This window comes from Antedon mediterranea, chromosome 9 (assembly GCF_964355755.1).
Source record: "Antedon mediterranea chromosome 9, ecAntMedi1.1, whole genome shotgun sequence".
Lineage (NCBI taxonomy): Eukaryota > Metazoa > Echinodermata > Crinoidea > Comatulida > Antedonidae > Antedon > Antedon mediterranea.
This window is the reverse complement of record NC_092678.1, coordinates 278,583-296,137: the sequence shown is the minus strand read 5'-3', so window position 1 is coordinate 296,137 and position 17,555 is coordinate 278,583. Positions and strand designations below refer to the sequence as shown.

The 17,555-nt window shown below is 34.1% G+C and overlaps 1 protein-coding gene across 2 annotated transcripts; it reads left to right on the top strand.

Annotated features, from left to right (window-relative positions):
- The first annotated feature begins 238 nt into the window (after window positions 1–238).
- Window positions 239–17,531, top strand: LOC140058524 (CXXC-type zinc finger protein 1-like). Of its 2 annotated transcripts, none has more exons than XM_072104176.1 (15): window positions 239–344; window positions 2,932–3,113; window positions 4,654–4,754; window positions 5,086–5,399; window positions 5,947–6,021; window positions 6,230–6,304; window positions 6,911–7,057; window positions 12,935–13,048; window positions 13,331–13,494; window positions 14,011–14,218; window positions 14,686–14,790; window positions 15,143–15,192; window positions 15,340–15,433; window positions 16,083–16,238; window positions 16,513–17,531. In XM_072104176.1, the coding sequence occupies exons 1-15, from the start codon at window positions 315–317 to the stop codon at window positions 16,876–16,878; spliced, it is 2,181 nt and encodes a 726-aa protein (XP_071960277.1). In that variant the 5' UTR covers window positions 239–314; the 3' UTR covers window positions 16,879–17,531. The 2 variants fall into 2 exon arrangements, with proteins under 2 accessions (XP_071960277.1, XP_071960276.1); XM_072104175.1 differs by having other exon boundaries at window positions 5,086–5,414.
- The last annotated feature ends 24 nt before the right edge of the window (window positions 17,532–17,555 follow it).

The following is a 17,555-nucleotide window of genomic DNA, read 5'->3' as shown; positions in this document are numbered from 1 at the left end:
TCACAACATTGAGCTAACGTACGGGAACTAGGTGATTCTTACAAACAATTTTGGGTACGTATATACTACAACAATGTAGAATACATTGTTACTTATGTAATTCAATGTTTAATAAATATAAATATCATTTTATTTATTATTTGTTTTCAAATGAATAAGTAATGTAGCATTGAACAATTATTTTGATGAAAAGAAATTATAAATGTTACAGTTCATTAAAAATGCAAATTAAGGTCAAAGTTGCTGAAATGGCGTCTTGTTTTTCGCGTTAGTTGTTGCTATTTTATGTCAATTTTACCTGAATTTAGTTAAAAATGAGTGATAGTGATTCAGCAAATAAATCTGTAAGTGATTGATTATGTTTTGGTGGTAATAAAATAATATTTTATTTGTTTAATATTGAGATATGAACAGCGTCAATTGTCTTGTTTTTCTAGGCCCGCTTCGTCGGAAATTTATGAGTCTGCGCGATAAAGTAACGCTAATTCCAACTGGACTGACCTGGATTTTTGTCGTGTCACAATTTAGTAGTCCACACTTTAGGGGCCTAGGACTTTATTTACAATTAACGAACTAAATGCCTGGCTTTGTTTATTGATCAATTATAATTGTTTGACTATACTATAATAATTCAAATAAATTAAATGATTATTTGATGTATATTTTATGAACTTTTAAAGTTATTTTGACTTTTGTTTATAGATTTGTTGTTGCTTTAAAATATTATTAATATCTTCTCTGTTCCCTGTGTATTGAGTTGTTTTGTAAACATGTCTTTGCAAATACAAAGTTTTATTTTATTTTTATTTTATTCATTTCGGCAATAAACATGAAATAATAATTACAAAACATAGAAATATATATATATATGAAGTACTGTACAAGACACGAAGCCGAGGAGAGACAAAAGCATTAAACAAAACGCTGTCACCGGTACGGTGTGTCTCTCCATTTTGTCATTAATTAATAAATAATGACAAAATATTTTATATTAATAAATAAATAATATTTTAGGCCTAAATAAGTAGGAACTGGTTGAGCCTACAGTAGCTGGAGGAATTGCTCAGAAATGTTTTTAGGCCTAAAACTGCTATTACAATTATAAACCTATACAAATATTTTTATTTAAAATGTTGATTTTTTCAGTCTCTTGACTATATGTCATCAGATAGTGATGTAAGTAAAAATTCAACCATTTTCTGCTACTGTATCATCATACCATTACTGTCCTACATACTAGCTAGTTCAAAGCCTATTCATTTTAAAAGTTTTATTTTAAAGCATATTCAAACCAAACATCATTACACTACTTTTCAGTATGTATCAGCACTTTAAAAAAAATACCAACGTCATATTTGTGCTCATGTGCAGACAAAAGTTCACATCACATTCTCAGTGTCCTTTGTTTCTTGCTAGCATACTGCACATGTGCAAATCATAAACTGACAACGCACTGCACATGTGCAAATCATAAAACTGACAACATGTGCAGATCATAAACTGACAACGCACTGCACATGTGCAAACCCATAAGTTGACAGCAGCATCAGAGCATTGCACTTCCTATTCTGCATTTACCGATATGTTTTCCGTCGTCTGTGTAGGGTGATACATCCTCTTTACCGATATGTTTTCCGTCGTCTGTGTAGGGTGATACATCCTCTTTATCATCCGTCGTCTGTGTAGGGTGATACATCCTCTTTATCATCCGTCGTCTGTGTAGGGTGATACATCCTCTTTATCATCCGTTGTCTGTGTAGGGTGATACATCCTCTTTATCATCCGTCGTCTGTGTAGGGTGATACATCCTCTTTATCATCCGTCGTCTGTGCAGGGTGATACATCCTCTTTATCATCCGTCGTCTGTGTAGGGTGATACATCCTCTTTATCATCAAAGCATTTAATAGCAATTTATTAGTTGTGTAGACATGCAAGCTACTGTACAGTAATTCATTCAATAATAATAATGTGACATGACACAGATCTGTTAAAAAATATTAGACCAAATTATAGTACTTTTTAATTGTTTAACAATGCAATAGACAAAAACAATTAAAAGTGTATTATTTATATTCCACTCTGGAGCTTTTCCTAATCTTTTATACTTCAGACTTAATTCAGACTTGAACTAACTAAGTCTCTGAAATTATAAGACAGAAATCAAAAGGAAATGCAAAAACAATCAAGTTCCTGCTTTAATCAATTGTGTCCTAGTACGTGTAAGAAAATCTATAGATTGTATCCTAGTGAATTAACTGCAGTAGGGAAGGAAGACTTCAGATTCTTTACAGCGTTGATTACGTGCACTCTAACACTATCATTGTATTTGCATATTTCTTAACTGCATCTCAAACAACAAACTTTTTTTCATTTATTTAAGTACAGTATTCAAAATCAAAGCAAAATTCTTTTGCGTATAATTTCATTCATAAAGTTGAGGTGAAAACATTTATGTTTCTCAGAATGTTCGTTAAGATTGGTATTTTTATTAAACACATACTGTATCTAGACATAGAGAAATCCGAGATGATTAGTTCTTGCAAAGCAAAAGTGGTGATGAACAAAAAATACACAGATGATATTACTTTTTACAATGCAAGATTATATGTTATTTGAATCAAATTGATAATATATACATAAAGCCTTGTCTACACTATCAAACTTTATTTGTCAAAAAAGTTTGATGTGCCCAAATATGGTAGAACTATGCTTACATATGGTAGTGATATGACATCATCATGTCCATATATGGGCACATCACATTTTTTTGACACATAAAGTTTGATAGTGTTGAGCTTTACTTAGCGGCAGATTGAATTGATTATGAAAGATAATCAATGACATCAAGCAAAAAGGTGCATCAAATTAAGCGCTGTACTTTAGCAGACGTACAGACGCGAAAATAATATGTTGTTGTATTTTATTTTCAGCAGCAGGAGGAAGTTGCTAAGGCCTTCAACAAGTTGCCTGAAAGAGCTGCAAAGGTAACTGGCTTGATGACATTTATGGAAAAGGGGGCAAAAGACAAGGGTCCAGCAGTCAAAGATAACAGCAGAAGTACACCAGAGCTGTATTGTGTTTGTCAGAGTACTGATGCCTCACGATTTATGATGTGAGTATCAAAACAATACAAAATTAAGTCTTTAAATAGAAAGTTATTAATGAATTATTGCATTTACAATGCCGTAAACGTTAAAAACAGACAAGATAAAGATGCTTAAAATATAATTATTAATATACAACACGATTATCTCTACTGGTGAATTGGGGTGGGTTGTGAGAAAATTAACAATTTCAGATGAGGTGAATGCCTCGTCTGCCTCAAGCTGGCAACGGCCCTTGATGTAAATTGAATTTAGATAAATAATCTTATCATTTAATTCACATAGAAATGCATTATTTTTCTTTCAACTTTTTTTGCATCATGGTATAACTATAATTTTATAAGAAGTAGCAATCAGTTTCTTTGTTTTCAATTTAAATTCTTAGAATTTAAGCAGGATTCATTCAAGCATGACAATAATCATGCTACTGTAGTAACATGCCAGCCACACACACACAAATCCCAACAGATTTCATTCTGGCTTCCTGCATTAACCATTTGCATTGTCTCAGACAGTTATGTTAATTTTACATTCAAAACGTTTCCAGTGATTCACTGACTGGGAAAGAAATCAATCTACCTCAAGCGATCTGGACACGTCTTGCAAAAATCATCTCGTAAACAATCATGATGTGTCTAACTTGTATTACAAACGTGTAGCAAATTATGTATTTTTTATTTTTGTATTCCGTGTCAGAAGCCTATATTTACTCTTGACACAGAATACAGGATTATCAAGCATGTGTTTACTGTTCTATGTCGTTTTGTAGCAACTACTGTATATTTTATTTTGGAAAGCTACTTTATTCCGTGGCAGATGTCTATTTACTTGTGACAGATAATACAGTTATACTTTAGACTACTGCCTCTGATGATAACCACATAAAACTATTTTAAATTAGGAAGCCTTTTGCCACTTTTCCCCCTGACTTAATACATAATTATCGAGCTAGTGTTTCTGATATTTAAAGTAATTTTGTTTAAATCATGATAACGTCCAAGTATTTCTGTTTCTTTGTTGATAAACTTTACACGGTAATGAACATAATCTGTCAATTAGAGTATCCTATCTAAGCACGTACAATTGGTTTTGACATTCTGTACTCTAGAAACTTCCTTAGAGGTCACAGTCAGGCCATTGATAATTGCATTTGATTTTGCGTAAATTCATCCATTATAAAAAAACACATTATGTGTCTGTGTTCATCATTATGATTTGGTTTTGTGTGTACAGTACAGTAACATACTTTTTGTGTAATTTACTGCTTTTTAAGTTACTCAAAAGTGTTCACTAAAAATGGTGACGCCTATATTTATTGATTTAATCCTGAATAATGCAGGGAAAATTACCCCTTAACATGATTTCATGGCACACATTCTTCATCATAAAAGGTGTTATTCGATTGATGTATTTACAGAGAATTACTGTAGTATTTCCATTACCAATAAAGAATGTATGGCTATCCTTTTAATTTCAATGCTCTAAAATATATCTTGATTTTAAACCATTTTAATAAATGTTTGTAAAAGTTTGTTAATTCATTTTCAGATGCTGTGACTACTGTAATGAGTGGTACCATGGTGATTGCGTTAATTTAAAAGAATCATCGTCAAAGAATATCAGAAAATATGCCTGTCCGCCATGTCGCAGTAAGTACACAATGCTGTATAGAGTTATCTTATTGTTGATCTAATTTAGAAGTGAAGAAGGAAGGGGAAATTAAGGAAATGTAAAGGGAATGGGAGAAGTTCCTTCTCAAGTACTACAGTACTAAGTACAGTACTAAGTACAGTACTAAGTACAGTACTAAGTACAGTACTATGTAACAACATATTTACTTAATTAAATTAACAATTCTGTTAACATTAGGTTTACACTTGATATTAACCTAGTTTGGTACAAATTTTTTTTAATGGGATGTAGAAAGAATTTTTATTCATGTAATATTTATTCATATTTTCTGGTTTGTTTTTTAAATAGCAAAAGATCCTTTCAATAATGTAATATACCGCAAAATTGAAAAAAAAATGAAAGCGAAGAAAAAATCAAGAACGAGAGACCGAGATAGAAACAAGGTGAAAGATAAACACAAGAAAAAACACAAGGACAAAAAGAAAAAGAAACACTCAAAAGACAAAGATAGAAAGAAGAAAACATCAAAGAAAATGAAACCTGCAGATGATAAAGTGGATACTAGTTTTTGTGATAAACTTTTAAAAGCGTACGAAGAGAAGAAATCTGGTACAGAAGGTTCTAGTGATGAATACGCAAATAATGTTAAGTTACCACTTGTGGTAAGCTCACTACCTGTAATTACAACCTTTTTTTTATTCATTTATGATTAACGTACTGATCCATGTATAAGCCCACCCTGGGGTATTAGTCTGCTAATTTCTTTGTAATGTTCTCATGTTTGGTCCTCCTGTATACAATCATCTCTTAAGCATTATCCATTTATTATTGTAGCTAGCCTTAAGCTCTGTCTACACTATCAAACTCTATGTGACAACAAAATGTGATGTGCCCATATATGGACATGATGACATCATATCACTACCATATTTGGGCACACACACACAGAACTTGATACGTAAGTCAGTACAGTATATATTAAGTACAAACAAACAGACATGATGACATATCACTACCATATTTGGGCACACACACATAGAAACAGACATGATACAAATAGATAAAACATTTACTACTGTCTATTTTTTTTATGCAGTCAAAACGCATACTTCTTAATACAGTCACACACTCTACTTAGCTAATAAACTCTGCTACTTTACTGTGTGGCTTTAGGACATAAACTTAAAATTTGTTTTATCTTTTTTTCAGCGATCAAATCGGAGATGCGGAGACTGTGATGCTTGCTATCGTCAAGACGATTGCGGGGAATGTGACTACTGCATGGTAAGTAGATTGTTTCAGTATAATAAAATGCGCTAAAATTAACCCTACAGATGATTTGATGTCTCAAGGTGTTAGAATGTCCATTGTGTTTGCACAGTTTAGCAATACCCTATCACATGATGGCTACCCTTTTAATTGAGTATTATACTCTAAAATATTTCTTGCTAATTTCATATTTTTTAATCGTTATTATGGGATGTTTTTTCAGGATATGAAGAAATTTGGCGGACCAAACAGGATTAGGCAGAAGTGCAGGTTAAAGCAATGTATTCGATTGTCTTTGGTAAGTTCTCTACTCAATTAAGCAATTTCTCTCCTCTTACTTAACTTTCATTAATAACTTGCTTAAGCTTAGTTCCCACTAGAGAGGCAACATAAAGACGTAAACCCAACATAAGCAAGTTTACCAACAATTTGCATAGTCCATTGTTTGTGTTGCGGTTACTTTCTTACGCTGTGCTTACATCCCTACGCTGTGCTTACATCCCTGCGCTGCTGTGCTTGCGTCCCTGCGCTGCTGTGCTTACGTCCCTGCGCTGCTGTGCTTACATCCCTGCGCTGCTGTGCTTACATCCCTGCGCTGCTGTGCTTATGTCCCTGCCCTGCTGTGCTTACGTCCCTGCGCTGTGCTTATGTCCCTGCGCTGCTGTGCTTATGTCCCTGCGCTGATGTGCTTACGTCCCTGCGCTGCTGTGCTTATGTCCCTGCGCTGCTGTGCTTACGTCCCTGCGCTGATGTGCTTACGTCCCTGCGCTGCTGTGCTTATGTCCCTGCGCTGCTGTGCTTACATCCCTGCGCTGTCCTTGCGTCCCTGCGCTGCAGTTACACTCCTGCGCTGTGTCTCTAGTGGAAACCAAGCATTTATTTTGTATTGTTTTATTTATTTTAGCTATCACGGCGGAGCATGTACTACCCAAATTCAGGAGAAGAGGATGAAATGGTGTATATAGGGCCACCATCGCGTAAACGTAAACACAGTGAGACATCGTCAGAACAAGGGGATGCTCACAGAGATCACACGTACATGATACCAAGGGTAAGAACCAATTTCTTTTCACAATACTTTTTTAATATTATCACATATTTCCATTTAAAAGGTTTGTGTATTTCATGTAATGTTTAATGTGTGAATGTTATTAGTTTAAAGTGCAGACTTGCACACTGTAGCGTTGTATGTTAAAAAATGTAAATTAATTAAGGCCAAATGTAATATGTAATATTTGTGTTGTGGAAACATTTATCACGCAATTCTTAGACAATGTATTAATCAGGTTTGAATATACTGTAAGTGTTAAACTATGCCTTCCCCTAAGTATATTTGTCCAGTTCCCCAGCATGAAGATCTACGCCTGTTCACCTGTGCGCTTTTGTCCTCTACAGACAAGATTCTGGTGGCTGATGGACCACATGGATTACTGCCGTAAACTGCCTAACTGGGTGGATCTATCATGACACAACAACTACCAGTTCCTTCCTCAACTACAGTAAGACACACCAAGGCTTTGAGACGTTGATTCCTGAAATATCTGAGTGAGTACTACTTGGAGAGAAGAGAGAAGTGATGGTTATTTGGACCTGGTTGTTGCAGAGTATGCTAGTAAGAATTCTGAAATCTGTGCTTGTCTGGCATTAAGAAGAATACATCTGCATGAGTAGATTGTCTTGAACAGCGTCATTAATGTGGAAAATGCTACACGCTACGTTGGACAATGGAGAGCTTTCTCAGGATCTGGTGCACTGGTGCTACAGTGGATAGAGGAGAGCTTTCTCAGGATCTGGTGCACTGGTGCTACAGTGGATAGAGGAGAGCTTTCTCAGGATCTGGTGCACTGGTGCTACAGTGGATAGAGGAGAGCTTTCTCAGGATCTGGTGACCTGGTGACCTTCTGATCTGTTGTCAAAAGTTGGTTGAGTACTAAAGAACATTTGGAAGTTAGTAAGAATTAGTGGGACCAGTTTGTTCTAATAGCAGTGATATTGGTCTCCAGCAAAGTTACAATTTGTGAACATTGTTATCTCAGAAAGCATATCCCTGACTCATGGTGCATCATCACTCAAGCCTGATCTATGGTACGTCACTACTCCAGGCTGAACTATAGTACATCACTACACCAGCCTGACCTATGGTACATCACTACACCAGCCTGAACTATGGTACATCACTACAACAGCCTGAACTATGGTACATCACTACACCAGCCTGGCCTATGGTACATCACTACACCAGCCTGAACTATGGTACATCACTACACCAGCCTGAACTATGGTACATCACTACACCAGCCTGAACTATGGTACATCACTACACCAGCCTGGCCTATGGTACATCACTACACCAGCCTGAACTATGCTACATCGCTACACCAGCCTGAACTATGGTACATCACTACACCAGCCTGGCCTATGGTACATCACTACACCAGCCTGAACTATGGTATGCGCCAGCCTAGACGATAGTACATCACCACACCAGCCTGAACTATAATATATCACTACTGCAGCCTGGCCTATGGTACATCAACTAACTATGACACATAACTATACGTGCAGATCTACACAATCTTCTCCAAATTTGTAATAATAATCATTGATATGAATCCTGATTATTTGTATTCAGTCACAGAACAAAAGTACTACTAATAATAATGATGTAGAATATCTGTTGACAGATTCTATACATTGTTTAATTAAGACTGGCTTATGTCATTAGTAGTGTAATCAATGTTAAAGTAAGACTGGCTTATGTCATTCAACCTGGATTCATTTTCATGATCCTGCTAAGCAATCATTACGATTGGATAAAGGTTATTCTATACATTGTTTAATTAAGACTGGCTTATGTCATTAGTAGTGTAATCAATGTTAAAGTAAGACTGGCTTATGTCATTAGTAGTGTAATCAATGTTAAAGTAAGACTGGCTTATGTCATTCAACCTGGATTCATTTTCATGATCCTGCTAAGCAATCATTACGATTGGATAAAGGTTATTCTATACATTGTTTAATTAAGACTGGCTTATGTCATTCAACCTGGATTCATTTTCATGATCCTGCTAAGCAATCATTACGATTGGATAAAGGTTATTCTATACATTGTTTAATTAAGACTGGCTTATGTCATTCAACCTGGATTCATTCTCATGATCCTGCTAAGCAATCATTACGATTGGATAAAGGTTATTCTATACATTGTTTAATTAAGACTGGCTTATGTCATTCAACCTGGATTCATTTTCATGATCCTGCTAAGCAATCATTACTATTGGATAAAGGTTATTCTATACATTGTTTAATTAAGACTGGCTTATGTCATTCAACCTGGATTCATTCTCATGATCCTGCTAAGCAATCATTACGATTGTATAAAGGTTATTCTATACATTGTTTAATTAAGACTGGCTTATGTCATTCAACCTGGATTCATTTTCATGATCCTGCTAAGCAATCATTACTATTGGATAAAGGTTATTCTATACATTGTTTAATTAAGACTGGCTTATGTCATTCAACCTGGATTCATTTTCATGATCCTGCTAAGCAATCATTACGATTGGATAAAGGTTATTCTATACATTGTTTAATTAAGACTGGCTTATGTCATTCAACCTGGATTCATTTTCATGATCCTGCTAAGCAATCATTACTATTGGATAAAGGTTATTCTATACATTGTTTAATTAAGACTGGCTTATGTCATTCAACCTGGATTCATTTTCATGATCCTGCTAAGCAATAATTACTATTGGATAAAGGTTATTCTATACATTGTTTAATTAAGACTGGCTTATGTCATTCAACCTGGATTCATTTTCATGATCCTGCTAAGCAATCATTACTATTGGATAAAGGTTATTCTATACATTGTTTAATTAAGACTGGCTTATGTCATTCAACCTGGATTCATTTTCATGATCCTGCTAAGCAATCATTACTATTGGATAAAGGTTATTCTATACATTGTTTAATTAAGACTGGCTTATGTCATTCAACCTGGATTCATTTTCATGATCCTGCTAAGCAATCATTACTATTGGATAAAGGTTATTCTATACATTGTTTAATTAAGACTGGCTTATGTCATTCAACCTGGATTCATTTTCATGATCCTGCTAAGCAATCAGTACGATTGGATAAAGGTTATTCTATACATTGTACAAGACATTTTTAACATATTAAACCAATGATTATTCTTTTTGTTATATGAGTTAAAGAATCTGCTTAATATTTGCAGAAAAATTGTAAAGAAGCCAGTCTGTATTAATAGTTTGACAGAATCCTGTCTGTAATTGAGTTTGACAGAAGCTAGTCTGTAATAGAGTTTTGACAGTAGCTAGTCTGTAATAATGGTTTGACAGAAGCCAGTCTAATAGATTTTGACAGAAACCAGTCTTTAATAAAGTTTTGACAGAAGCCAGTCTGTAATAAAGTTTGACAGAAACCAGTCTTTAATAAAGTTTTGACAGAAGCCAGTCTGTAATAAAGTTTGACAGAAGCCAGTCTTTAATAGAGTTTTGACAGAAGCCAGTCTGTAATAAAGTTTGACAGAAGCCAGTCTGTTTTGACAAGGATCCTGTCTGACATAGTTTTATGCATTATTTCAATCTTTGAACAGCATTTTGTAAATTATCTGTATATAAAATGTTTATTGGTTTGTATTAGAAAAGACTTGTAAATAGTTAATACTGTGCTACCATGATGTTGGTACAATAGTAAAAAGTTAATACTGTGCTACCATGATGTTGGTACACTAGTAAATAGTTAATACTGTGCTACCATGATGTTGGTACACTAGTAAAAAGTTAATACTGTGCTACCATGATGTTGGTACACTAGTAAATAGTTAATACTGTGCTACCATGATGTTGGTACACTAGTAAATAGTTAATACTGTGCTACCATGATGTTGGTACACTAGTAAATAGTTAATACTGTGCTACCATGATGTTGGTACACTAAAAACAATTAAAAAAGGTTATTTTCACAACTTAAGCTCAGTCTACACTATTAAACTTTATGTGATGTGCCCATATGGACATATGACATCATATCACTACCATATTTGGGCACATCACACTCTCAGACAAGTTCAATAGTGTAAACAGAGGTTTAAACCTTATTGATTTTATATAACATTTGTGCCAAAGATATTTATTTTTATGGGTTTTGTTACACTTTTTTGTCAACAAATATTGTATACAGTATGTCGTAAATATGATTAATGTTTTGGATGTCTTTGGCAGATTGTTATTTATATTTCATTGGACCATTTTTAAAATTTAAACAAATAAAATAATTTTCAGTTTTTGTAGCTTATTGATAAAATATAGTAATAAGTGATTAAATTTCTAACTGGGTGCGTGTTTTAATGCACAAATTCATGTACGATACAGTACTCTGTTTCCAGTCAATATTTGTATACTACATTATTTAATCAGGTTTATCAGTATTTCATATTAAATAAGTTTTTTTCTTCCATTTTTTAATCATTTAAACTGAAAGGGCATTGTTGTAAAGTTATGGCAGACAGCAGTTTAAAGCCTGTGTTTTTGTATATTATTTGAAAATGCATTTTCTACGCAGTCTTCAGAGTTTGCCAACAGATGAACAAGTGCAGCCTGTGTTTTTGTATTTGTTATTAAGATTCATGTTCTACAAGCATAATATATATCTTATATATAGCTTATAATTTTTTTCGATTCAATTTGAAATGAGAGGATATCCAAAAATCTTAATCTATATTGTTTCTAATTGTTTTTAATGTGTATATTGTTGTATAAATGAAGAAGGCATGTTGCATACAGTATTTTAGATTGGTTGTGAATATTGGGTATATTATGTGATATGCTCACAACAATCAGAAAGGTCCACAAAAACTACACAATTACGATAGAATATATATTAACAATATTTGAAAACTCTGTAAATAAATCTCAAATTTATTTTAACAATCAACTTAAAATGGTATTTTTGTACATTATAAAATCCATCTTATACATAATATGATAATACTGTATAATTAAAATATATTTTCAGTGTTTTTTTTTAATTCACTTATGACATATTTTGATGGATGATGTCAAAGGTCGTAGTTGTTTTAATCCTTTTTTCATTTTCAGTGACAAGATCAATTTCACTTGGTTCCCACAACAATAGGTCATTTGACCAATCAAGATGCGATAGATCATCCAACGTGATTGGTCAAATCACTGCGTTGTGCCTATGTCACTGAATTGTGTCGAATGGGAACCAAGCTTTTAAAATGATTCAATTGAAATATCTTGTATTTGCCCAAAAAAATAGCTGTAAACTTGTACAAAATCAATTGTTCTTTATACTTGTAAATATTTAAATAAACAAACATAGACTTAATTTATAGTTTTGGTTTTTCATTCTTTGTTAGAATTTGTTGTTGATTTATATTTAGTGTTCTTAATACCATCTCTTGTATTTAAGTTTGTGCAATAAATCTACTCTTACAAACTATACAGTGTTTTTACTAATGTTAATTTATTGGTGATGTTTTACTTGTGCAAGTTGGTCAGTTCATAAGGTACATTAGGCTAGTGTTCAAACTAGTATAAAGATTAAACCTTGGTTCCCACTAGGACGCAACGCAAGGACGTAAGCACAATGTAAGTAACTTATCTGAACTGTTGCTTGTCATTGGTCAATTCGGTTGCATAGTGCTGACGTCCTTGCTTTGCATCCTAGTGGGAACCAAACAATAATGTTGCTACTGCCTTCTACACATGAACTGTGGAGAGGTCAAATAATGGCCAACCGTAACAGACTTGTCTAAAAATTCAGGTAGTGTGTGATCACATATAATTGTAAAAAGATTTCAAAATAATTCTTCATAATAATTAATTTACTTATTTTTCATATAAATTATTATTTTCATTTTGACCTTTAGGATGTTGACCCCAGTTTATTAGACCACTTTGATTATGTGATGAGACCAGCAAAAGATAAGCGCTTATCTAAGAAACACAAGAAATCTAAGCATGTGAAAGGCAAAGACAAAAAGGTTTGTAAATGCATAGAATATTTACTAATTATAAAATGCCTGTTTGTAGAATACTGATCTATTTTACTGTATTTAGAAGAACTCTGAAACTATAAAGATATCAAGTACATGTATGTTTTACTGTTTATATTTTAGTTTATTTAAGTATTATCAAAATATGTAATTGAAATATGATATACATACCAATGGACACACAACTGTTAGTCTAACATGTCTTTTAAATTGTGATTTTCATTCTTGTAATGATGCTAGTTCTAATTGAGTTTATTTATTTTTAACCAGACGAAGGAAAAGAAGAGAAAACTCAGTCAAAAAGATGACCGAGATGAAAGACTAAAAAGACAAAAAAATATCCCCAAACAATGTAATGGACCTGGCTGTACAAAGGTTGCAAGAACCAACAGCAAGTATTGCAGTGATGAGTGTGGACTTAAACTTGCAACTAAGTAAGCATCTATCCAGTGGTGTAACGCAGAGGCTTGAGGCCCCTGGTTTAGGAACTCTAAGTGGCCCTCCAACGCTGGAGGCCTCAGACATTTTTAGCCCTTTTCGACATATGGTAATGCTTATTGTTGCTCTGGGCACTGCTCTGCCCCATAAGCTTGCCAGTGAGTTCTCATAGCCGTTACAACTACTGTATAATTATATCTCGTATTAGTGCACATGCTATTTTGTATATCTGTCTACCCTGTATCCATTGCTTTATTTCTGTTTATAAATACTCTTATGAAAACATTCTATCTATCTATGCGACATTTATATAGCGCTATTTCATAAAGATCAGAGCGCTTACTAGTGACGTATCCAAGATTTTGAAATATGTGTGACCTATGTAGGACTTACAATTGTTGTAAAAAGTGCTTTTGCATTGCAATTTACCACGTGTCCCTCCCCTCTTTGAATAAGTCACCCCAACCCTCATACTTAAATCTACCTATGAATACAATTATGTTCGTTTACAGTCGTATCTTTGAGTTTCTGCCGCAACGCATCAAACAGTGGCAGGAGAGTCCTTGTATAGCGGAAGAGAAAAATAAAAAAGAACTGGAAGTTGTTCGGACAAACATGGAGAACGCAAAGAAAAACATAGCAGACCTTGATAAACAGATTGACCAATTGAAGAAGATTGTTGAGAAGGCCAAACGTTGTACCATTGATCAGGATCAAGAGGTGAGATATAGGCTCCAATTTGGAAGTTTATTGTTTCCTATTTCCCATCTTCTCTCTAAGATGGCCAATTTAATTTAATTGTTTTTTTATTTGATCTTCCTTTTAATTTTTTTGTGCATTATTTTATTTATCTTTTTAATTTTTATTGTTACATGTTTATTTCTTGCCATATTGTATTTTTGTGAGGGTCCCTAATGATCAGCTTTGGCTGGATGGACACCTCTAAAATATTGCTGAAATTAATAAAATCAAAATTAAATAAAGGGTAACTTACTTCTGTCCCCAGCTTCCTGTCTGTAATTTGGTAATGCCAGTAAATTATCGGAAAGATATAGAAGCTATATTTCTTTGTGGTACCATCCGTGATAAGATCAAAATATGTATGTTATGATCATGGGTTGGTTCTCATATCTTGTCACTTTGTTATTCTTTGCTCATCTTTAATGTAACCATCCTCTTTTTATTAGAACACAGAGGATGAAGAGGCAGAACTCAGTATATACTGTGTGTCTTGTGGAATGCCAGTGAACCTAACCAGAGCTATTAGACACTTTCAAAGGTGCTTCAGTAAGGTATGGCTAAAACGAACAATTTATTTATTTATTCAACTTCATTTCACAAGGGTAACTTAACAACTGTACTACAGCAGTACAGCTGACTTGAAGTGGCCCTATTAAAAACAATTCAAAGATATACAGACAACATTCAAACATGAAGGTACAAGAGGATTCATTAAAGTTATAAATTCTCAAACAGATTAAAATTGTTAAAATTCATACATTTACAATTCTATTAACATTGTTTATATTTGATGTTGTTTATCAGAAAATGTTCTATATTCGCTAAAATTAATACATTGTAAATCAAACTTGATTACTTTTGGCTAAAACTGTTTAAATTCGATCATTTTAATTTTAATTTCAGTTGGAGAGTCAGACATCTTATGGGTCAGCTTACCCAACAAGAATTGCTGGGTAAATATATATCAACATTTTTTTTCACTATTGTCTAATGATGTCATATTACTACCATATTTGGGCACATCACATTTGTTTTGATAGTGTGGACAGAGATTTATATAATCTGTCTATAATATCTAAGTGCGTTTTTCTTTTTTACAGAGAATCCATGTTTTGTGACTATTTCAATCCGCAGCAGAGTACATACTGTAAACGATTGAAAGTACTTTGTCCAGAGCACACTAAAGACCCAAAGGTAAGTGTCTCATTACCAAGTCAGCGTTCACTGGATCCTTCCTTATTCTACCAACACTTTATTATTATCAATTCTTTATACTTTGTAGCCTCTTCAGTCAAATACCAGAGGGCCCAGTTATGATCAGTGTGTGTGTACTAATACACCGGCGTACCACCAGAACCATGCATCAGCCTCGAACCCTTGCCGATGTCATGGCTATATAATTATGGTTCCACTGTCTTAACTGTTCGGCCACTCCTCACTCGCTAATTATGGTTCCACTGTCTTAACTGTTCGGCCACTCCTCACTCGCTAATTATGGTTCCACTGTCTTAACTGTTCGGCCACTCCTCACTCGCTAATTATGGTTCCACTGTCTTAACTGTTCGGCCACTCCTCACTCGCTAATTATGGTTCCACTGTCTTAACTGTTCGGCCACTCCTCACTCGCTAATTATGGTTCCACTGTCTTAACTGTTCGGCCACTCCTCACTCGCTTTAAAAGACTACTGGTACCAAACCTCGCCAGTTGGTCTAGTTTAATTAGTGGTAGTCTGTGTATTAAGTTAAAGTAGAACCTTCAAGTGTCCCCTTATCGTTGTCTCAAAGGAGGGGGAATCCTAAATGAGTTGTTACATTTAATGATTGACATATTTCTGACCCACAGGTGAGTGACAACGAGGTTTGTGGATGTCCACTCACAAAGGGTAACATTCTAAAAGAAACTGACCAGTTCTGTCTGATGGCTAAAAAGAAATGCAACAAACACTTTCATTGGGAGAAACTCCGTAGAGCTGAGATCGATTTACAAAGAGTTCATTGGGTAAGTGATTACTACTAGAGATAAGATTAATTTAAGTACGTTCTTAGTTTACTACTTTTAATTCAATAAGTACTTTCTTAGTTTACAACTGAGATTGATAGTGATTTTTGATTACTACTAGAGCTAAGATTAATTTAAGTACGTTCTTGATTTAATACTTCCAGCCCCTTGAGCACCTTTAGTGGTGTAGTATGCTCCAGAAATCTGTATTATTATTAATTCAATAAGTACTTTCTTAGTTTAGAACTGAGCTTGATTTTTTTTTAAATTTTAGTGGCTAAAATTGGATGATTTATTTGAGCAAGAGCGTAACATTCGTACGGCGATGTCTGAGAGGGCGGGTGTTCTAGGCCTCATGTTGCATCAGACCATAGATCATGACATGCTGGCCCAGGTGCACATGCAGTCTGGGTTCAACACAGGAGTGAACACCCAGATGAATATTGGAATACCGCAGCCAACTGAAGAAGCAACTTGTAAAGAAAAGCCAGCAGAAAGGATTCAAGAAAATACACAGGAGACAGCAAATGTTTCAGGGGGTGGAGGTGGACTAGATGTATCTGCAAAAGTGGCAGAAAGTGTTTCAGGGGGTGTAGGTGGAGTACCTGCAATGCCAATCGGTGTCGCACAAACTGTTTAATATTTGTAACTTATATTGTAGATGGTTGGTTTGAAACCTCAATTGACCCTAAGTTGTTTGCCGTTAACTGTGTTTCAAAGTCTTATAAGTTGCCAGTCATGACTTCTTCTTTAGGTCATTTTATGTAATGTCAATATTTTCTTTTAATTTTAATGAATTTTATAGAAAGGAGAAACTGTAATTGTTCTCCAAGTATGTTCTTATTGTCAACTAAGTATACAACTAAGTATCAAATAATCTTTGTACAAATCTAGATCATTTCTGAAGCTTTTTTATAAGTAAATAAAAATTGTTTTAAAAATTTGTTACAAAGTTTAACAAAATAATTAATTACAGTAGAGTAATAAGTGTTAAAAGTAAGATAAACACATGTTGATTGAAATAGAATATTGTGTCCATGACAAATGATCTACTCAAGTCAGTAGCATGTGAAGGATGCAGGATAGACCTGATACGATATGCAGTTTATTTTGTTCAGGTTATATCCCTGCCATATCTTGTGGGTTGAATCAGGGAGATGTAAATGTAGCTTTGTATCGCCAACTAAAACAGTTTGAAATATCATTGTTCTTGTATTGAATTTCCTAATACTGTAGTATGCAGCTATGTAGTTCTAATAAAAACAAAGCATGACATTTGTTACTAGTTTTTATTTGCTGAGCTTTTTTTTTATGATT

What these genes read in the sequence shown, in the direction of transcription:
- LOC140058524 (XM_072104175.1), top strand. Translation starts at nt 315, where the DNA reads ATGAGTGATAGTGATTCAGCAAATAAATCT. An exon ending in GTGATTCAGCAAATAAATCT is followed by an intron (nt 345 to 2,931) that starts GTAAGTGATTGA and finishes TTTTATTTTCAG; the next exon opens with CAGCAGGAGGAAGTTGCTAA. An exon ending in GGACTTAAACTTGCAACTAA is followed by an intron (nt 13,495 to 14,010) that starts GTAAGCATCTAT and finishes GTTCGTTTACAG; the next exon opens with TCGTATCTTTGAGTTTCTGC.